This window comes from Numenius arquata, chromosome 3 (genome assembly GCF_964106895.1).
Source record: "Numenius arquata chromosome 3, bNumArq3.hap1.1, whole genome shotgun sequence".
NCBI classification, from domain to species: domain Eukaryota; kingdom Metazoa; phylum Chordata; class Aves; order Charadriiformes; family Scolopacidae; genus Numenius; species Numenius arquata.
This window is the reverse complement of record NC_133578.1, coordinates 22,040,647-22,064,115: the sequence shown is the minus strand read 5'-3', so window position 1 is coordinate 22,064,115 and position 23,469 is coordinate 22,040,647. Positions and strand designations below refer to the sequence as shown.

Below are 23,469 nucleotides of genomic sequence, written 5' to 3'. Positions count from 1 at the left end.
CTTCATTTTCCTTCTAACTGCAATTATGTTAGCACATAGGCAGTCCAAACGGCGGAAGAAGCCAAGTAGAAAATTCTCATCTGTTTTTATAGCTGACACATTTATGTTCTACAGATACAAGATTTCTAGTCCCTCTTGGGAGCTCTTCAAGGCATTCCTGACAATATGGATTATTCCTAAGCAGCCCTAGTGCTCTTGGGCAGCAGTCTTCTGCACCTCTGCATGAGTCTACTTAGAGAAATGCTGTCCAGGGAACTCCTTCTCTGACAATGTTTCTTAAAAGAGACAGTTATCTGACTCTGCCAGCTCTGAAATGGAGAGGCTGGACTGACCTACTAAAAATTTAGAAAAACGTAGCAGTGATATAAAAAGACTACTTTTGTTATTCTGGTCCTCTCTTTCCTGTTTATGACATTTTTTTCCATCAGTAATTAATATTATGCTTTGAAGATGCTACCTGTTAGATTTTAATTATAGATAAGGGTAACGAATGCAAAGAAACTTATGGTACAAGTCCCCATAATGTCAAGTTGTACTTGTGTTCCCAGCTTACTCAAGCACTTTCACCCATAAACAGCAGATGAGTAGCTATACAGGAACAGGCTTTTTCTTTTTTTAAATATATTTCAAACGGTATGTATGTTTGTGCAAGATGCATTTATTTACAGCAGATCTGTAGCTGCTGAAAGATATCATGTGCCTGTGTCACGAAAATATGTGGCTAAGAATAGGAGAAAGAACCTGCTCCTCACACCATCAGTGGGAAGAACACAGGGCAGACAACGGAGAAACCCCGTGGGTCTCAACTTGTAGACAAGCCCTCTGGACACACTCACTGGATAAACTGCCAAGCAGCTATGGAGCATTAGTGCCACTGAAGAGCAAAACATTGTCTTTATTAGTCACCCCAGCTTCCAGAAATGGGCTTCAAAACCGAAGGGGAGTATCACCAGCCAAAGGTTTAGACCATAACAATTCTAGTAAAGGTCTTCAAAATGTACACAATCTAAATTCCTTTCCTCTGAAACGAAAGAAATCAGCTCTGTGACTTTTTTTTTTTTTTTAAACTAAGTTTGAAGAAAGAAAGAGATCTAGGATCCAGATTTGGTGAAATACAGCACAAATTTTCTAGAATCAAAATGGAATATTCAAGAAAATTAGCAGCTACACATTATTTTATTTTTATTTTGGGAATGAGTGAACTGTTATTTTTTTAAAAAAGTAAACCACAGAAGCTCTAGGAATTGCCAAATGCTTAGAACTAAAAGGCGTGAATACACAGAAAGGTCTCTGAGATTTTCTACAAACCTGTTAAAACACTGACCAACTAGAAATTTTATACATTCCCTAAATACACCAGTCAAATGTTTTTCTGTCAAACAGTACTTCAGGTACCCAGAAAGCATGTAAATAAGCCTCACTGCTTTTAAAACTTGTCAGGGGCTTGCGAGAGTAACAAAGTTCCTCAATCTAATTTTTTCTCTCTGTGTTTTACAAAAGAGCTGGACAGCGATGATAAAAAACCAAATCATACTAGGTTGCAGTCTTTGAAAATGAAGACCCTTAAGGGTAGAACATCATTACAGCAACATAGTAGATATTTATGAAGCGAACAACATGCCATTATAAAACCGTTAAAGTTAATCTTCTCAGTTCGCTGCCTTAATACCAATAGTAGGTATGTGCAACAGTCTAAGTAGTTTGCTCACACCTCTTCAGCCAGGCAAAGATAATCTGGTGGAATTTGTAATACCTTAATAAAGACAAACAGGCATCTGAAAGTCAGTAAACCAATTGGAAGTAATTTTAAAGTCATGAATTTGCTATTAGAGAAGAATAAAATGGAGATGGAAAACAGCAAGTACATTTCTCTTGAGCGAGTAAAAGACCAGTGCTGGAGTCAGGCCAGTGCCAAGTGCTGGTGCTTTCAGGAAGACCTACCACACCTCACCTTGAGAGAAACCCTGCCACATAAATGCAGTTGGCTGAATTCCTGCAGTGCATGAGGCTGCCAGGGCGCTTTTGATCATCCCAGACTACAACACAGCCACTGCTGAATTTAAAGTATCTAAAATGATAACCAAGAATTAGATAAAAGTATTCATCTCACTGAATATGAAAACATCAACAGGTTTCTCAGGCTGAGAACTGTTAATCTGCTTTGTATAAGCTGTCATGAAGTATTACAATAGCATATGATATTAGCTGGCAAATTTCCCGCTTCTTCCAGTTAAAGCCTTATTTCATATGGGCAGCATTTCACATGTTGCATATTGGGTACATTAAGAGTTTTCCACATTTTTTAAACTAAACCTGTTCTTTAAAGAAGAACTATTATAGTGCTGCAAGAGCTGGTGTCCCTGTCAAGCTTGTACTACTTTTTTTCAACTACTATAAGCTCCCAGTGCCAACATTTTTCAACTCATGCGTTTTCTTAACAGCTTTCATTCACCTGGGGCCACAGAACAGTTTTACTGTGTGACACAAGTGCACAGTCCCATTTCTCCAGTGTGATCTTCCTAGTTATCTATTTTGCTTACGCTACAAAAAGAACTGTCTCCACAGTCCAAACTGGTCAGTGATCTAATAGGTTATTTATAAATATGGCATATCCACTGTCTCCTGCAGGGTGTTTATAATGAAAGGCTTTTGTCTTGCTATCATTGCACTGCAGATGATGTGCTCCTGCTCTCTGCTGGACACTGGATGTTCTCAGACATAGCAGATACCTGGGACACTGCTTTGATCTGGTGCTCTGGGTTCAAGCACCGCGGATTTGTGGCAGGGGTGTCACTTAGCTGTCAGCGATCCACTTCCCCGCTTCCATCTTTAATTCTATTTCCACAGTAGGCTGCTGCAAAGACTTGTACTTGTTATCAAGACATTTATATATAACTCAGAAACAGACTTGCAAAAGACTGTTTACTTGCACCTGTGCTATGGACAGGATCAGGCTTTAGCTCTGTGCTCAGCTGACCAATGGGAACAAACTCTCCAAGTCATGAGGGGAAAAAACAACAGCATCTGCTCATGAGGTGTATTAAATGAGGAAGGTGCTACTGAACCTCCCAATCGCCCTTTTCAGAGGTGTATTTCAGTGCTGAGCCTAGATGCTGTCCAATTACTTTTCACACGAGCAAAGCAACTTGTCAGGAATCAATTAAATATTCTTTAAAGATGTACTTAACTGCAAAATTGCAGTTCTGTTGCAATTGCAATGCTGCTATATTTTCCCCTCTCTCAAGAGGTACACAAAGAAAATAAAATATAACCAATGGCACAATGCAGAGGGCTGAATATGAATGTAGGGGGACCGAGTAGACCCAGTACATTTCTGCAGCAATAACCCTAACAGTTCTGTAACATTGCTGCAGAGGTTTAGTTTTGGTTGATATATTGACAAATGGCTATTCAGTATTGCTGGCACCTGCAACTTACGTATATTAGTCAATGTTACTCTTGATTTAAATTCATCTCCACTATCATACAGCTCTGTTGAGCAGTGCTTTTCTGCATCTGTTTTCTGAAACAGTGCAGTTGTACTCATTTCAAGCTCATGATTAAGAGAATGTTTAGCATCTACAGAAAATGCAAGCAAGAAATTTACATGTATTCATCCTAAATTGGTTGTTTTGTTTACAAATTACCCTCCAATATGGATTTAAAGTTTATGGACGTTTTCATGAGATTTCTACTTCTGGAAAAAATTGGAAATTCAAATAGAGGGGTGTTTTTCTATATACTTAGCTCTGACACAAAACTCCCAGGAGCACATTGGGGTTCCAAATAGCAGATAAATTCATTCAGGACGTACTGGATTCTTCATATATTCTTTTCAGAGTTATGCTCCTGCTAAAATTCTAGTAAACAGGGATTTTTTCATTAGCATAACCTACAATCATTTCATTAAATGACAGTAGAAGGAGGCACATAAGAATACTATAAAATCCTCTCAAACATTTTAAACTAATAATTTTTAACATTAAACCACCCTGCAAGAATAGTTCAATGGACTGTTATAGAATGACTGCTGTCCTGCCTCTTCTGCTATGGACCAGGACTCTCCTTGGAGAACTTGGAAGAAGTAATATGGAACATGTTGCTACTGACACTGTAAAAATGTTTTTATGTGGCCAGAGTTTTATTTTCCCCTTAATAGCAAGGCTCAGCTACTTGAAATTACATAACGGTAAAGGTAAGATTAAATGTAACATCACTTTTTAATACTAAATGTATCCCTGTTTTTACCATCCCTTTGTAGAATAAATTGAAAGCCCTCATAGATCTTACCAAAGTGATACTGTGAATTTATGGGCAGTCTTGCTCTGTCATTGATATTTCATCATTTAACTCTTGGAAGAAACAGCACCTCTACTAGCTACTACTGTTCAGTTACATTCAAGTCGCTGTATGAGAACAGAAGGTTTTTTCAGCCATTTCCCCTTGAATAGTTGATTACTCCAGGCTCTTCTTCCCACGTGCAGAAAAAAATGACATCATAGTAACAAGGAACAGAGTAAGACAAGCACTTCAACACCAGTTTCTCAGTGATGAATATCTGCAAGAGGTGGTGACTAGAAAGGCCTGTATTTCCAGTTTGCTGCATGGGTAATACAGGTATTCGTCAAGTCAAGAAAGATATATGCTTAAAGCTTTCAGTGTTTTTAGTCTCATTGCTCTTACCTTTCTTTTGATGTCAATGAATTGAGAAAACATTAAGGACCAGTAGAATGACAATTCAACTATGTAGTAATAATGAAGGTCAGGCATCAGTGGCTGAAAGATGGAGATGAGAAAAAGTTAATAGAGTCTAACTGACATTACAGGCAACTGAGGTCTATAGGAGACATGTTTAATCACAGGGGAATTATTGAATTATATGTAAGCATCCTATGTAGAAAAGTTATGATGGTTGCCTCTTTCAAACTTTGATGGCTATGGAAAAATAAAGCTCCCCAACCTACCCTTCTCTTATGTTTTAATCTTGACAGTATTGTAATATTGTAGTACCAAAAAATGATGATGATGCCCATTCAGAACCTAGAATAAACTAAATTCTGAGTATTCCCAAGTCTGTTTTGAAAGATTACTTCAAACATCTTGCTGCACATCAGAAATGTGGGTTTAAAGCACAGCAAAAGAAAAAATGCTAGAGCAGATTAGAGAAAAGTAACGCTAGTATACAATCTCACCTGCTCATGATGAAAATGTGAGCTTTAAACGGGGCTCTTTCTAATATAAAAGCCTACTTTCAAAGAATTCAACCATTTTCTGGGAATGTTAACATTTAGAAAGAAGAAAATAGAATAAATTTATCCAGGTATCTTGTTTGATATACAACATGGTTACACAGATGTTTAAAAGTAAAAGAAATAAAAGTAACAAGACGCAGGAATTTATGCCCAACCAAAACCAACCTGGGGTAACTTCAAAGAAGATAACTGATGGCACGCAATAGGCTGTTTAGCTCCCAGTCTAAGAGAGCCAGTCGTAGGAGCTACTCTAATTTCCATGGGATTGTGCTTCTCTGAGGGCATCTCCTGAGGAATTAGATGAAACATCTCTAGAGCAGGTTGCACTGGCACAACCATGCACCCAAGGAGGGCATGAGCTATTTCCACTGGCAAGAGGCATTTCAGTTGCCTCTTTTATTCCCACTGCCTTTTTCTTTGCAGCTGAAAAACAGTCCTTAGAGGCCCACTGAATGCTCTTTGTGGATTATTTAAATATAGGTATATGCTTATGCTTAAAGCAAAGTGTGTATACTCCAAATCATTCTTTTAAAGTCATTTCTTGGGCCAATACAATCCTTTTTCTGATTTAGAGTGCCAGCAAGCTTTTAATTAGGTGTAATTAAAAAAAGGGAAGAGAACATGAGCTAGCAATGAACCACAATTATTATACTCATTCTTGCAAGAGAATTCACTGGGGAAAATTTCTAGTAAAACAATTAAGATTGTCAGCTGCTTTATTAACTATAGCATTAGTATTTCTAAATCCATATATAATGATAACAAAGGGGGATTCTAAAGTTCTCATTTCCTTCCATGACAGGATCAATAGTGTGTGTTTAACTTAGTTTAAATGTTAAGTTTCAGTTCTCCATAGACCTAACTTCAACGGGACTATCCTGTGCTTATGGGTGGAGTTGTCAGCCAAATGATCCATTTGACTATATCTACAGAAATTACAGCTGGATTTCTACAATGCTGTGTTGAGTAACTTACAGAGAATTTGTAGTAAACACGAGATTAGAAATTTTATCTAGTGAAGAAAAAAAAAAACCCAAACCAAATTGAAAACCCAGTACTTAATGCTGATTAGCACCTGGTAGACATTTTTATCTCCGAGACAATGATTTTGATAATGACTTTTATTTAATGATTTACTTTCTGTTGGACTCTCTCAACTAGCAGCATGATTTTAGATATAGTAAGTTTAGTTGCTGCCCTCTAAAAGCTGTAAGTAACTTTCTGAATGACCTCGTTCTTCTGATAAGTCTAGTAAATGTTCTTTAACCAGCAAGATTCATGGTCTTATGTCATAAGTAAATCTCTTCTTGCATGCAATAACATAAAAATAGTAGAAAACAGGACTGAAAGGCACCAGTGACTGCAGCCATATCAATTCTGACAAACAATTGTCCCTAAAATCTGAGGGATGAAGACTCAACGCTTCCTCCATGCAATTTCTTTTGTTGCTTCCTTAACGTTATTCAGTTCACCCTCCAGTCTTAGGGTGGAATTTAAGTCATTATTTCTTCTGAGGCTAAACGACCAAATTCCTTCAACCTTTCTCAGATCAAGATTTCTGGTCATTCTTGCTGAACTGTCTCCACTTCACTATTTCCAACTGGCACACAACCTTCAAGAGCAGTAGCATCCAAACCTAAACACATTCTGTTCAGCCTGTCCAGGGCTGTTCACTGTCACAGGGAATTCATGTGTCTGTCACACAATACTCTTCTTCATACTTTCCAGTCTTGCAACTGGGGCTTTTTTTTTCCTCCTTGGCCTTAAGAAAAAAAAAGAAAGGGCAAAAAAAGGGCAAAAAAAAAAGCCTGTGGCAGCTATATTCATCTTTCCTAAGCAAGATGGGGAGTGTCCAGCAATGTTTTGAAATGCCAAGTAGCCCATTCACACTAACATATTGACACTGAGCTCCATCATAATAAATACAGAGCTCTGCAGAGGTGTCATGTTTGTTTTTAAACAGCACTGTAACTTTTACCTGATATGGATACCCATTCCAGCACTGTCTGGTATTCCAGAGCCAGGGTGTCTGAGAGAAAAAAAAAAAAAAAAAAAAAAAAGGTCTGTACACACCATTTTGGGCAATGAAAGTGTATATGATTAATACACGTGAAGGACAAAACTACAGAAACAGCTTAAAGTTTGCAATTTTTGCTAGAGGCTATGAAAACTGGATACAAGAAGATGCCTCAAAGTTTCACAGCATGAATTACAGCAACCTGCCTGTTCACATATTTTTTCAGTTGGTACACCGTGACCTTATATGAATAACTTTTGCAGGAGGGCAGGCTGAACATAATCAGCTTGTGCTCAGGTGGTAAGATCTTACCTTCTCAATAGCATGGGAAACCTTGGCCCGAGGCTGCTCAAATATTTTAAAGAACATCCCTTGCATGTGCTGTTACATATAAGCATCCTTCCATACAGGATCCATCCTTCATCCCAGTCACATCAGCTCATGATAGCAAATCATACCTTTTGCTTTCCTGGCTGAAGACATGACCGTCCAGAGATGATAGATCTTGCTACCAGATGGAAAATACTATGAAATCTTAGGGCAACATGAAAGGTGCCAGAGCAAATTTATTGTAGCATGCATCTACAGATTCTTGCATTGCAAAAAGCTGGGCAAACTAAAAGACTTGGGGACAGACAGGTTTGTTATGCCTCCTGTTTCTTTGCTGCTTGCACAAAATTAACATGATTATTTCTCTTTCAATGCCACAAGAACGCCTTTTAAATCTTTTCTTGTAAGCAGGCTGTTTGTTTCAGAGGTCTTTAGTTGTTGCCTCCTTTTCTGTGCAACTAAATGGACTCGAGATAGAAAACAGCACATGGGCAAGCTCTTCTACCCAACGTACTCAACCATTAAGTATTTCTACATTGGGTAATAAGAACACAACCAAATCAAGCTACCAAGCAGCCACACTTTTAGTGCATGAGCAGGAACAACTCCTTTCAGACATGCATGTCTTGTAAAGCACAGCTGCGTCTCAGGTTCTGGCAGCATCTGGACTTTGGGAAGCACATGTCTACTGCACAAGTACCCACCCACTGGGTATCTCACTAGAAACATGAAAGAAAACTGTGGATTCAAGATCTTTGTGCAATTCCTTTATATAACCTTAACTGCTCTACGTCCAAGTATAAAAGGGGCAGAACATTATTAGCAGGTCTCCTGGATTAAGGCACCGATACCCTTACAGCATTAAGTGCTTCCACTAGATAACATTTTTTCAAATAAATCCTCAGTGCATGAGAGATGGCATTTTCTTGTTTTCACCATCAGGTGGAGCAGTTCAGCTCAGGCAAAGCACAGTAACAAACTCATCCAAAATACAGTGGGTGAGCACCAAACCAAATAAAATGAACGCTAAGCAGAATGTTAAAGCCCCAGGCTGAGAATCAGGCAAGTAGAGTCTTTATAAGTAGGAAGGATTTGTACCATATCAAAAGACAGTATAAATGCTAGTCAGAATTACAGCCCAATTCTCAACTGATACTTCAGTTCTAATTGTGATTTGTCTTATAGAGGGTCCTTATAGCCTTTGTTGGTTAACAGTGATGTGGTATGATTACTAAAGGCTCTTCCCAGTTTTTTTGAATGCGTCCTTCACATGGAAAATAAGATAAAATAAAACTTGCACAGCCATACCCCCAACACTCCTGAAATGGAAAGGAATAATTCTTGCAGTAACCTGAGCAGTATGCCAACATTTAAAATAACAGACCTCCCAGAGTTTCTGATATACCTCTCACAAGGATGCTGTAAGAATGATTGACGTCCATCCAAACATCATCTCCTCTCTATTAGAAATAATTATTTCATGCAAGCAATTTATTTGTTCAAACATCTCCATAGTAGTCACTGTGCTAAGTGAGTTCTCCTTATTTCACGCAACAAAAAAAGGTCTTTGGAAACAGCCACAGCCCCTCTGTAAGTGTTACTAATATACAGAATCTAGAATTTTTCTGTGTGACAGCTGCCTAAATTAGATCCATCCAAATACTGTAGGATAATTCATAGTTTTAGCCAGGTTTGAAAAGCTGTAACTGTCTTTCATATCAGATTCAACAAGAGATAAGAGATGCTTCCTACCCAATTATTTTGCTACCTAAATTACAGGTGCTAGCAAAAAATGCACATTTTTCTCTTTCAAATATTATGACATCTTAGGCTTCTTCAGAGATATGACTCCTGTAGAAGCTGCAGATATGAAGGTTTATGTGCAATTAATATGATGAATGCTAAATAAAATAGGCCTCACTGGAGAAACCCATAACCACAAAGCCTGAAAGGATACCAAAAACTGACAAACAATGTAATCTATGCATTAAGTCTCAAAGACCAATACACTGCAGGCTTAGAAAGCCATGCTGCCATCTCAAAAAAAATGCTTCCAAGTAGCTGTTTGGAAACCTAAAGGATCCTATGTGGGTAACAGTGGCTGAAACAGCAGGGCACCTACACCACCTTCTCACCCCTTTTTCCTCTCCCTCCCCTTGACTTGCCTTGGCATCTCTGAGTTGACTCTAATAGTTGTAGCAGTGGGAGTCTTTGGTTATACTTGCCCTGCAGGGCTTTAGGAAAGAGATAAAGAGCTTGGTTTAAGCACAGCCTTCCCCTCTGACCTCCACAATGAACACAGTCCTAGACTGAACTTAACTTCTCCATGTAGACCATGGCTACAGTTGGAGCAAGAAGCATCTTGTTTAGGTCTCTGTGAACCTCACAACTGTGGGATACTCTGTGCAGGCTTCAGCGGGAAGGAGAGAATCCTAAAAAAGCCTACACAGTCTGCAGTGTGACACCTAGACACACTAGTGAAGGGTGGAATAATCAAAAAGGAGCTAATACTGGCATTGTCAGGGCTCCGCTGAGCCTTGCATGTGCTCACAGAATATGTCTGTGAACTTCCTCCCACCAGGCAAGCTCACCACGGAGCAGAGCTCAGCTCTCCCCGAGAAGTCCCATGATGGATGGAGAGAAAAGGTCAGTGACTTGGCTTTGCGACAGATCCTTTTTTGACGAACATAAAAAGTGTGCTGTTTCCACTGCCTGTTGAATACCCAAATTTCCATTTTGCTTCTTGCTCTCAGTATGTGATCTCTGAGGAAAGGAGGAACCTGAGGGGACTGGAGAAGAGAGGAAATGCAAAGATTCTGATAACAAAAAGGCATCCTTAAACTGGAAACAGAATACTAAAAACTTCAGTACCAATTATGTCAGGCACAAAGCACCAGCCCTAAGATGCCGACACGCTCTCTTAGAGAACATAAAGCAGTTCAGATGGAAAATTAAGCTTTATCACCCTTTGGTGCAGTGCCTTATCACTGCAGTATCAATGACAGAAGAGGATGATAAACAACTGTTGAATTTGCTGTCATTTACAGTATTAAGGAACAAATCTCTATTATTTTCGTTTCCTTATGAAAATATCTGTCCAAAACTCCATCAAACCTCTCTCCAACTCTGTGATTAAAGGGGGTAATTTTAAAGAACTCCTTCAGAAATAAAACTTCTCTTGAGCCAAGGGAATGACTGTGGATTTGGGAAAAAAAAGAAGAATAAATGATCTGAGATGTCTGCAAGCTTAGCCAGAAGCCTTGGGTTGTTTTGCACCTGTTCTCCCATTCACTTATACTAAGAGAAAGCTTCTAATTGGGCCCTGGCTTTCAGAAGCCCCAAAGCAACGAAAATCTGCGTGTCTTGCTCAAAGTGCTGCTGGTATCTAGTATGTGAAAGGTCAGTTTTAATAGTAAGTGGAGGGAAAAAAAGGAAGTACAATAAAAAAACTTCCATTTGTGATCTGTTCCCTAGACTGCTGACTTGTCTGAGAGGTATTTTTGTGTGTATTTTATCAGGGAGGCAAAAGATTCACCTGATAAATTACTATTTTAAAATAACAAGGTAAATTTTCGTTCATGATACAGTAATAAAAATAACCAAGAATACTTCTCTCTCATCCATATGTACCCAGCAGAACCCACTCTGTTTAGGAAACACACAAAGGCCACTGGCCAGGTTCTCAAAGAGATGGATAAGAGCCATACACCTCACAAGCAAGTGCTTTCCCATCCTGTCAGCAAGCCAGCTATCAGATGTGTGTGTATCAGGCATGTCATGGGTGTAACTGAATTCCATACACATTTTATAGAATCAGCTTTTGTTTGTAAATATAAATATATATATACCTAGCTCACATAAATTTGCAGAACAACTGCTTTTAGGCAGCTTCTACTGACAACCACTTACAGTTTGTCTCACTGCAAGCTGCTGTATCATGAACTGAGTTTTCCTTGTACCCAGCACAACTAGAAACCCAAATATGCAAGTTGTACCCACAAACACTGGTGTTGCTTTGCCCTTGGAATTGTGAGCCTATAGATAAATAAGAGATGTGCAAAAAATGAATACAGCATTTCTGGCACCCATTTTCTCTTTCTGTAGTTCTTAAACTTGAAACAAGAAACATATTGAAAAAACACTTCCAGAAGTACATCACTAAGCCTCATGACAGCAAACCCCAGCTCTCCACAGAGCAGCTTCTTCCCTAGCAGTTTGGAGTACTAGATTGAGATGTTACACATCTGATTTACTCTTGACCACACAGGCATGTTGTAACTCCCAAAGGGGTTCTTCCTAAATTCCCAGATAAGTAAGAAAAATCTTCTGACTTTTCCAGCAGATAAAGAAATACAGTCTGCCTGCTGTTTTTATCAGAATAAAGCATGTTAAAATCCGGGAACATCATGACAGAACCCTCGCATCTCATAAAAGCCTATTTATGCTCAAAAACACATTTCAAACCAAAATGAGACTTCCTCATTCCAGAAAAAGATTTTAAGTTGCTTTGGAGATTAGAAAACTTTTGACCCTGTGAAACAAAATCAGCACAATATAGAAATCCTGAGCATTCACTTTGCATATGCTCACTGCTCTGCAATCTCAAAAGGCCAAGATTTTATCTGGCTTGGTTAATGTGTTTGGATACAGCTTTATGTAATTTGTCTCTGACAGCTACAAGCAATACTAAGTGGAACATAAATTAGCGCTATTAAGTCAAGATAATACATACTTTTGGCAAAGTTCTACCCACCTCATTTATTTTGGGCTGATACAGGCAAAGATGTCTCATGGCACTCATCTCTACTTTCATCAAGCTAGAGCAAGTCCTTGCTCCTCATTGAAACAAGTGGTACAACTGAGGCCAGAAGATTTCCTCTTGATTAGCATTTACCCTAAAATGCTGCATACAATTTTCTTTTACCCCTAGACCTAATGTTTGCTGATACACACGTATGATGTATGACACAGACATACTCTTTTCCTCAACAGTAGCTGCCTTCTCCCACCACAGGTAGAACACCATCTCCTGCTCATGTGGACTGACACTTCACCATATCCTGAGCTATACAGCTTATCTACCTAAAAGTGCAATTGTAACAGCAGGGGAGGAGGAGACTGCAGTTTTTCTTTTGACTGCAACATATAGAAATATTTATCACTTTCCACCTCTTTATTATCCAGGAACTGAAAACTACAGGCTTCTAGTAAACAGCCCCTTTCATAATATCATATGAACAAATTATTCATAATTAACAGGTTTTTTTGGGGTGTTGGGTTGTGGGGGTTTATTTTGCATTTGATCTTCTAATGCTTAAATGAAATGTATCTCAATGTTCACTTTTTTCCTAATTATGGCTAGGGATTATAGAATTTTTTGCTTTTTCAATATATTAATAAGCATTCCTCTTGCACATCACTTGGTTGAATAAGCACTCATTTAAAGAGGAACTACTTAAATTGCTTGCTTGCTTTTTCTTTCTGCAACACCTGCATCCTCCTGGCATGGTATGCTGAATGGCTGCTGACATTAGAGAGAGTCAGATTACCAGGCAGCAATAAAAGCATCCTTCTGTAGTTTCTTATGCCAGGAGATCTACGTTTTAGTGCAAAAATGACTCCACCCATTTATGTTAAAACCAAGAGATTTTTCAATAAATTAAACTCTTAGATGCAAATTCCACAGTGACCGTGGGTTTTCTTCCCCATCTTCTTACTTGGCTCAATGGTCACCAGTGTCAGTAGCAACTTTTCTCTCTTAAGGAGAGTATAGATCCACGAAAACAGATCCATTTGCTTCTGCATATAAGGTACAAACTAATGCACTTTTTTTCCTCTTAACTACAGAAAAACTCCTTGGTATTAACTGTTGTAAAACAAGTCAGAGTTTTACAAGTCACAGACAGGGATCTTTCTTTTTTCACAAGTATCAATATTTTGCAGCAATTTTCTCTCCAGCAGAAAGAAAATAAAACTCATTTTCTTTGACTTTTAGAAGAAGACTTAAAAAGGAACAACTAGAACTTTCTAAGTCAGCTTTTCAAAGTTTCTATCATCTTCCACTAAGTTTGCCTGGCCTCCAAGGACTTCAGAATTATGAAGTTTTGGAAGCTTTCTCTGATTACTTAGAAATGTAGTTTTTTTCTTGTTATCTCTGAAAAATTACCTTGGGTAAGACAGGATCTGAGCCATGTTAACATCATTCCTTGCTACTGTTGTATTTGTTTTGCTGCTACATAAGCATTTCTCATACTAAAGACTCACTGGTTTAAAAAATACCTCAGTTTCCGGTCTCCGCTGGCCACCTGTGACATGCATTGAGTGCACAACCACAGCAGGAAACGCTGCCAACAGCACTGGCTGGTATTGGTTACAGCAGGATGAGCTGCAGAATAAACTCACTCCCTGCAAGCATCAGTGTTTTGTCACCTACACACCAAAATTAAGTATAGTTCCCTCTACTCACAAAATCACTAAGTTCTGACAAAACACCATGATGGTAACAACGAGAATTCAGCAGACCAACAAAATCGAGGGCTGCTATTTTGCATTGACTTCTCCGTGTTCATCCTTCCAGTGACTGGTGATTTGGTTCCGGATGCAGTTGCTTCTCACACCAGGAATAGCACTTTCATAAATTCTTCACAGACTCAAGTAGTCATTCATACTTCTTGGCACAGCGGACAACAGAAGCGAAGACAATGTGACACATTGCTGATGAACCTCCTGAGAGTCTGTTCTCATATAAAACAAAGCAAGTGCTTACAAGTTTCTGCAGAACTGTTTTTTTTCCTCTAGATCTTAGCTCTTTGTGCCTGCAGAAACAAGGTGTTAGAGGGGAAAAATGTTTTTGCAATGAAGAGCACTCAGCCTTTCCTCTCAGCAATCGGCACTGCTGACTTCCAACCATAATTAAAAATTACGCTTCTACTCATCAGAAATTATAAAATATACGGAAGGACGCAAAGAAGGCCAAGATTAACAACAATCTCTGGAAGATGCACTTGACATTTCAAATGCAAACATATGTATGTGTACAAAAATAGTTTTAGAGAAAAGATTAATTCAAATTTGGATTTATTTACATAAAATGATCTCCGGAAAGGCAGAGTTAGCTCCACACACCACATACATCCACTTTTCCCTTAAAAAAATGTGATGTACAGAGATCTGGTGTTTATGTCTTGTGCTGATAAACGCATAATTTCTAAACCATGTGGAAAATGAAGATGGCAAAAGGAATAGATAACCCTAGAGAAACTGGAAGGATCCTAGGCATCGCATGCATTGAATAGAAGCTAAGAACACTCCAACTGGAGAAGCTGGCAGCTCTAGCATCTCTTCCCCCTGCTCTGACCGGTCAGCCACCAGACCCCTTACCAGGCCCAGCCATCAAAACATTTGCTCTTATCTGTGTACCTTCTTTCTCTGAGACTTCTCCTGCTAGTTGCTTTGTAGTAAACAAAACTTTTAAAAACTTTTGCTTTCATATGAAATGGCAAAAATTTCAAGGACTGTTTTTTCATGAGCAAGTTGGGCAGCCAGTGGTGCTATGACAGTTTAGAGCAGCTGAAGGTCTATGTAAGTATTGTAGAAGCCAGGCTAAAGTTCCTATTAATTTGTGGGTAACAGGTTTCCCAGTGACACTACTCAACAAATTTTGTAGTTGCTCTATCTGCACAGTAAGAAGAGTGCATAAAAAGTAGTGGACACATTCAGTCGAACACTCTAATGCCTGATAATGCTTTTGTGAAGCAAAGGAGCTGTAAACCCGTTAGCTTTACAGCTGCCTGGTATTTTTTGATCACAGAACCAGACTACATCAATTAGCCTAGAATTTGTCTCTAAGAGGATACTTATAAATTTATTTTATTAAAACAGACAACATGTAACTGTAGGTCTGGAATGTAGACCAATACACCAATGCATGCAGCACGGGCAACAAACAGGAGTTGGAGCCACTGTGCTGTTAGAAAGCTCCTGACCAAGGGGAGCCTATTGACAAAGCCTTCTTACTCCAGCTACAGGAGGCATCGCTCTCACAGGCTCTCATCCTGCTGGGGGACTTCAACCACCCCAACATCCGCTGGAAAAGTAGCATGGTGAGCTGTAGGCAATCCAGGAGACTCGTGGAGTGCATCGAAGATAACTTCTTAAGCCAGGTAAGAGACAGCCCTACCAGGGGGGACGCGATACTGGACCTGTTGGTCACCAACACAAGTGAGCTAATTGGTGGCATCAAGATTGGAAGCAGCTTGGGCTGCAGTGATCATACACTGGTGAAGTTTGCAGTCCTGAGCGATACAGGTGAGGTGAAGAGTAAAGTCAGGACCCTGAACTTTAGGAAAGCAAAATTCCAGCTCTTCAAGGAGTTAATCAATAGGACCCTCTGGGAAACTGCCCTTGGGGGCAAGGGAGCAGAACAGAGCTGGCAGATCTTTAAGGATACTTTCCATAGAGCACAAGAGCTCTCAATCCCCAGGTAAGAAATCAGGAAAGGAGGGCAAGAGACTGGCATGGCTGAGTTGAGACCTGCTGATCAAACTAAAGGGCAAGAAGGAAATGCACAGGCAGTGGAAGCAGGGACAGGTATCCTGGGAAGAGCATAGGGATGCTGCCCGGTTGTGTAGGGATGTGGTCAGGAAGGCCAAGACACATCTGGAGCTGAACTTGGCAAGGGACACAAAGAATAATAAGAACAGCTTCTACAGGTATGTCAGCCAGAAAAGGAAGGTCAAAGAAAGCATTGCCCCTGATGAGCAAGACTGACAAACTGGTAATAATGGATGAGGAGAAGGCTGAGGCAAAAATTTCTTTGTCTCAGTCTTCACTGGCAACCTCTCTCCCCACACCTCTCAAGTGGATGGACCACAAGGCAGGGACTAGGGGAGAAAAGTCCCTCCCACTGTAAAGAAGATCAGGTTTGTGACCACTTGAGACTTCCGTATGTTCAGGTTCCTATGGGACCTGATGAGATGCATCCCAAAGTCCTGAGGGAATGGGCTGATGTAGTTGCCAAGCCACTCTCCATGATATTTGAAAAGTCATGGCAGTCAGGTGAATTCCCCAGTGACTGGAAAAAGGGAAATATTGAACCCATTTTTAAAAAGGGTAGAAAGGAGGACCCTGGGAACTACCAATCTGTCAGCCTCACCTCTGCCTCGGAAGGTCATGGAACAGATCCTCCTAGGAGCTATGCTAAGGCACATGGGAGACAGGGAGATGACAAGTGATGTCCCTCAGGAGTCCATACTGGGACAGTTTTGGACTGGTGTTGTTTAATATCAAAAAACAAGGTACTGTTTAATATCTTCATGAATGACATAGTGGGATTAGGCACACCCTCAGCAAGTTTGCAGATGACACACACCAAGCTGAGTGATGCAGTTGACAAGCCTGAAGGACAGGATGCCACCCAGAGGGACCTGAACAAGTGGGCACATGTGAACCTCATGAGGTTCAACAAGGCCAAGTGCAGGGTCCTGTACCTGGGTCAGAGCAACCCCTTATATCAATACAGGCTGGGGGATGAAGGGATTGAGAGCAGCCCTGCCTAGAATCTTAGGAAATTCTGTTGTACTGGTGAATGAAAAGCTGGACATGAGCCAATAATGTACACTCACAGCCCAGAAGGCCAACCGCATCCCGAACTGCATCATAAGAAGCATGGCTGGCAGGGTGAGGGAGGTGATTCTCCCCCTTTACTCCACTCTGGTTAGAACTCACCTGAAGTACTGCTTCCAGCTCTGGAGCCTGCAGCACAGGAAAGACATGGACCTGTTGAAGTGGGTCCAGAGGAGGGCCACAAAAATGATCAGAGGGCTGGAGCACCTCTCCTATTAGGACAGGCTGAAAGAGTTGGGGTTGTTCAGCCTGGTGAAGAAAAGGCTCCAGGGAGACCTTATTGTGGCCTTTCAAAAGGGGCTTATAAGAAAGATGGGGACATACTTATTTGTAGGGCCTGTAGGACAAGGGGTAATGGTTTTAAACTAAAAGAGGGTAGATTCAGACTAGATACAAGGAAGAAAGTTTTTACAATGAGGGAGGTGAAACACTGAACTGGTTGCCCAGAGAGGTGGCAGACACCCCATCCCTGGAAACATTCATGGTGAGGTTGGATGGGGTTCTGAGCAACCTGATCTAGTTGAAGAGGTCCCTGCTCATTGCAGGAGGGGTTGGACTAGATGACCTTTAAAGGTCCCTTCCAAACCAAACTATTCTATGATTCTGTTAATTAGTTTGAAAAGAGAGAGAGCTTGGCAAACCATACCTTGGTAAGAGGGTGACCAGTATAGAATTATACCTTTAAGAGAACAGCAAAAATTCCATGAGCAAATTATTAAAAAAATAAAGCTGTTCATGCCTGGTAGACCACTGTAGAGCTGCATGATTTCAGAGTGCTCCCAATTTTCCTACAGGATGCAGCTTCAAAAAAGCTCCAGGGTTTCCAGCGCTCTGTGCTCTGATACTACTGTTACTCAAAGGCATACAGGAAAGTGGTTAATAATTAAACTCATCATTACATATCTACTTTCTGTAATTATAGCTCCTATCTGTGGCTGTTCTGCCAGAAAAGTGCTTCTGTCTGACTTTGGTCAGCCACTGACTTCCATGCCATGTGCTCAAGGGAAGAGTTTACCACATCCTTCATTGTACTCCTGATACTGACTTTTGGAAATCCTCAGGGAGTTGCTTTCCTTTGCAGGATTCACCATGTGCCATAAGGGCTTGCTTCACTGACATAGAACATGCTCCATCACTGCACGCAGCTCACAAGGGGAGACAGAGTTAATTTTTAGTAATAACAAAACAGCAACTCCTTACTAAGTGAGCATTGAGGTACAATTTCAGGCACAAAACCCAGATGTTTAAGATTGTGGTATTTATGAACCTACACTGCCTACTGGAAAAAGAGCTGTATCGAGAAAAACCGAACAAAAGCCCCCTCCACCTTCCACTCCTCCAGCTGCTGTGTTTTGCTGTACATTTGTATAGGCACATTGTAGTAATGTCTCAAAATCATCCCTGACAGTCTGAAAATTAGAAAGTTATTGCAACTGCAGAATTTCTCTAGTTCACAGGGCTAAGATTTATTCCCAGAGAGGCAAGAGTGTGTTTGAATCACATGGTGCCATCACAGGCAGCTGGTAAAGACGCCTTTTGGCAGTGAACTCCTCACTCATCAGTGCTGCCACTAAAACCTTGACAGAGGTTTCTAAACCTCTGACTGCTTTTAAGCTCAAAGATACCACCAAGTCCCACCTGATGACTGAGGGAGCATAGCTCCTTCCAGACAGGTTGCTGGAACAGGTGAACCAAAAGCACCCCATCTCCAGCCACACCACTGTGATCACTAGATAGAGACCCTTTTCTAAGCACTTCAGTCACTGGGCACAGCTAAAAGAAGGCATAACCCTAACCAATGAGTGAGGACAGAACGAAGTAGGCTCTTCCCCTCCCACTCCTGCAGCCATTGCATTTTTCTGAGGTTAGTACATATATACTGCATCAGGGCAATTCACCCATGAGGCTGCAGGTGTTTTTATTACTGGACGACTACTTGGTGCCACAAGTGCTATGTACACCTGGAAAAAGCCCAGTGAGAAAGTCTCTCTCATATTGTATTTTCCTCTAACAGAATGAAAGTGGGGAGAAACGTTAATTAATTTTAATATAAAAACACAGGTTGCAAGGAATTCTTTCCTGCTCAGTTCTGAGCCAGTGGCCATGACAACATTTACTTCACTAGAGCAAAGGACGACAGCCAAAATAATTTCCTAAACCTTTAAAAATGTCTAAGTCTACATAAAATTTTACATCCATATCCTCTTTGTTTTTCACCTTCCCCTCTGGCTGAGAAAATGCACAGAAACAAACCTTTTGTTGTTTCCATTTGTCATTCTCCTGGTGGATCTATTCAGACACAATGCGGTGTTTTTCTGCAATTGATCTATTAAAACAACTAGCAATAAGAATGGCTGGTAGAGATAACAGCAGAGGAACTATGCTTATATTTTATAACTGCTAAATTTGTATGGTTTTAGTACAAAACCCACAAATTTGGGGCACAGCAAAAATCTAGAGTAACTGGGCAAGAAGAGAGAGTTTGCTCTACCTCAGTTTCTTGACTCTACAAATCTTGGGGATGGGAGGGAAAAACAAGAAACAAAACAAAAACCCCTGGTGAAACTCCTTAAGTCACATATGAGATAATAGCAGTTAAAAAAAAGAAGCAAAACTCTGAGATTTGAACTTAAAGCAGTATTTCCTCACCCTAGCTTCTGTCATTGGTCAATAGCCCATAGCCGAGACCATGAATAAGCAGGAGAAATGAGAAAGCTCTGAGACGTGTAATGGGGTAACACTGGAAGGGAATACAATATGAAAAAAAAAAAGCTCACTGATATTATATTTATTTAGCTGGCAAGCTTCTTTTCCCTACTACTTTAAGGATAAAGTGAAGCAGCTTTATGTCTTGAAGCCCTTATAGTGTAAAAATAGCTATCGTTCTAAAGGTTATATCAGCTTAAATGAGATACAGCTATCCTGCTGCAAGTCACTGCCTCAATAGTGAGTTCAACTCAATAATGGCAACTCACACCACCAGTCAGATTATTAATAACCTGCTCTTATATCCAATTTGTACTCTTTGCTCAGGTTTAATTAGCTGTGAAAATTAAGACTGCTTCATCCATCTGAATAGCAAAACATGAAAAGCTCCTGGCAACAGAGGAGAGCTGTGCTAAATACTTTGCTACAGGTATGAATTAGACACCTTAGTTTTTAGATGAACTAAAACTATTTTTGTCATAAAATTACCTCCCAAAGTGTTTTATTTGGGCATTTCCTCTAGATCTGCTATTGTTATGTATAGGACACTGAAAAATTTGCATCTTTCAGAAAGCTGGTCTGCCAAGACGACGAATACTCCACTGAAATCTAAATTGGCAACCAGTTCACAGGGGGACACAAGGTCTGGCAGCCCCTCTTTCACTGGCCAGAACAGTGTAACGTACAAGTAGTAAAGATGCTGTGTATAACTCAGTACCAGCTTGACTCTCCAAATTGCTGATAACAGAGCATTCACTTATTACTCTGATGTTATTAAATACCCCCAACTGGATTCCAAGCAGATAAAGTGAAATTCAATTCTAGATATATTTTTTAAATTAGTGTGTTGCTTTTCCTCCCCATGCTTATGTCAAATTTGTCCCCATTGTCTGCATTTGAATGTCCTGTTGCCATCAGTGTCCTATTACTGAATTAGGAATGTCATTGATAGTCTCCTTTTGCTTGTTTCTTTCATAGACCTTCTGTTTCCTTTCAGCCACAAATAAATTCTGCCAGCCAGCTTAGCTTTGTCCTCTTTTGCCTGATTCAGTTATTATCTTAACTTCAAACAGCTTACACGATAAATTATTTCCTATGCTGACTGGCCTTCTCTTACTAACCCTCATTGTCCAAAATGCATTTATTTTCCTTGTTAATGTACACTGAATTGTTGGAGTCATTAAGTTTCCTCACTGACTTTGATCTTTCTGACAGCATGACTCATGATTTATATCTCAGACATCCAAAGCACTCTATTAATCTCTCCTAAATGCCCTCAACAATTTTTATTCCCTTTTGAAGAGATATCTGAAACAAATTCCTTTTCCATTAGACAGGATCTAACTTTGGTCTCACTGGAAACCTTTTCCACTCATGATGCTTATTTAAAAATATAATATGGCATTTCCCCTTTTTCACAACAGCGTCCTTCAGGAGACTGGCACAAGTGCTCTTTCCTGCTCACACAGTGAATTAGAAATTGTTTTATTTAGCACCTAATGCTTAGTCCTACTTTGACGGAAAGGAATAAGAGTATGATTGGATTTTAACATTCAAAATTATTTTAGCTTAAAATTTTCATTACTTATAGATACTCAGCAATTTGGTTTTTGATTTAAAAAAAAAATGTAATCAAGAAAAACACCGAGTCCAAATCAATTTTCCAGCAAGTACAATCTGCCAAAGGCAGGCTTCATTTCCTCCCGAGTGGCACACATATCACATTATCCCTCTTAATAGCACAGTAAAATATCAAATATCAGCATTGTGTTAAAAAGGCTCCAGAGTGGCTTCTGACATTCTTCATTTAAATGAGAGTATTTATCCAGTATCGAGCAGATAAGCTCAATGAACAAAAGTAATTACAAGGTTTCAGTAATAGATAATATGAAAACCTTTCAGGTATAACACGGTAAGGAAATATCACAACAGACTAGAAAAAGTGCCCAACTGAATGCCTGCCTCAAATAATTCAAGAATGAAGGAGCCAGAGGGCAGCAGCAAGGGTTCTGGAGGCAAACCTCCCGCTTCCAGCTCTCGCCACATTCTTGTTTTCTAGAGTCAGTTCCAGCTTAAACCGAGGTGGTAGATATTTTACAAACTCATGCTTTTGTACCTCAGCACTAAAAATAGAGAAATTTAGCCTGGTTTAAGTAGTCTCTTTTTAAGAATCAGATGGTCAGATGTATCCCAAAGAGCAGTGTGAATATTTCCAAGATGCTATGTTTCTTGTATTATTCTGTTCCACAAAATATCCAGAAGCATTAGTTTAATGAAAAAGTAGATGCAGCAGGTATGGCAAGAGGAGATGGAAATAATAAATGAAATACTGACCATTCTGATGCAGCTCATTTTTTTCTGCTCCAAATGACATAAGTAACATGCAATGAGTTCTGCAAATAGCTTTCCAATAGCTGAAAAACTTCTACAACAGAATTGAGTCTGTTCTACTGCTAGAAAGACAAAGAACTGTCTAGGGCACTGGACATTTTCAATACAGCAATTTATTTTTCAGTTTGGCAGCTGCTACCGTCTTGCAGTACATTTTTTTAAAATACACTTTAGACCTACGAAAATGGATTCCTATCTGTGATGAATCTTTATAGTAACATTAATCCAAAAAGTTAAAAAAGCCACAGCTACCAATTGCTGCCTTGGGGAAGTCTGCTACTACAGGTGATCTTTGGTGTAGGACAGCTTCCAGTGGGAAGACTTGTCGTCAGAACTTTAAGCATGAATGATTTTCTCTTATGATTCCTATACAAAAGAGTCACTGGACAACTGAGAAAGACCAGCTGGCTTCAAAGCAGGTGCACCCCGGCTTGCTTCCCCAGCACCCCCAGAGCCCATCCGTCACAATTGCGGCTGCCCTCTCTCTTAGTGAATCACCAGGTAACAGGTCATGGTATCAGTAAGGGAGCCAGAAGCACCCTGTTCTCACTAGCACTTTGGAAATTGTAACGTACAAAGGTAAACCTCCTTATTTATTCTATTCTATTCTAGAGAACTAACAGGAACAGATAACCTCCAGAAAGATTAAAGACCCTGATGCATGTCTGCTGACCCTGAGAGCTAAATCAAGGTCATTGCTATCCGTTTCTTTGGGAAAACATGTTGATACTGGATAAAATGATGACAGTAAAAAGATGGCAAAGAGAGAGGAATGAAACAGGGCAGCCTTTCTGTAGTCCACAGGAACACGTCAAACCTGCAGACTTACAGGATTCCCAAATCTATTCCCCAAAACAATAAAATGAGTTTAAGACGTGGGGAGAAGCAATGTAGGGACCTGAAAAAAAAAAAAAGTAGAAAAGGTAGCTGAGGAGTGTATGGGAAAGATTATATAGAATTATATAAAATTTAGTTTCTCCACAGAACGGTCCTGCCACTCCCAGTGTCAACAAGCCCTGGGCTGCACAAACAGAAGAACTGACCACAGGGAAATGGGCCGCTATGAAAAAAATACCCTTTCCAAGATAACTGCAAGGATAAAGCTGTACCTCTGCCTGACTACTCATCTTCAGATACTCCATGAGACTT

The 23,469-nt window shown here is 39.9% G+C and overlaps 1 protein-coding gene across 2 annotated transcripts in view; it reads right to left on the bottom strand.

Annotated features, from left to right (window-relative positions):
- Window positions 1-23,469, bottom strand: part of CERS6 (ceramide synthase 6) — a 125,394-nt gene that overhangs the window by 28,279 nt on the left and 73,646 nt on the right. For both annotated transcript variants that reach the window (XM_074145112.1, XM_074145111.1), the window contains exons 5-6: window positions 7,231-7,281; window positions 4,684-4,776 (exon numbers count right to left, since the gene is read on the bottom strand). In XM_074145112.1, coding sequence (XP_074001213.1) covers window positions 4,684-4,776; window positions 7,231-7,281 — 144 coding nt within the window. The remainder of the gene's footprint in view (window positions 1-4,683; window positions 4,777-7,230; window positions 7,282-23,469) is intronic.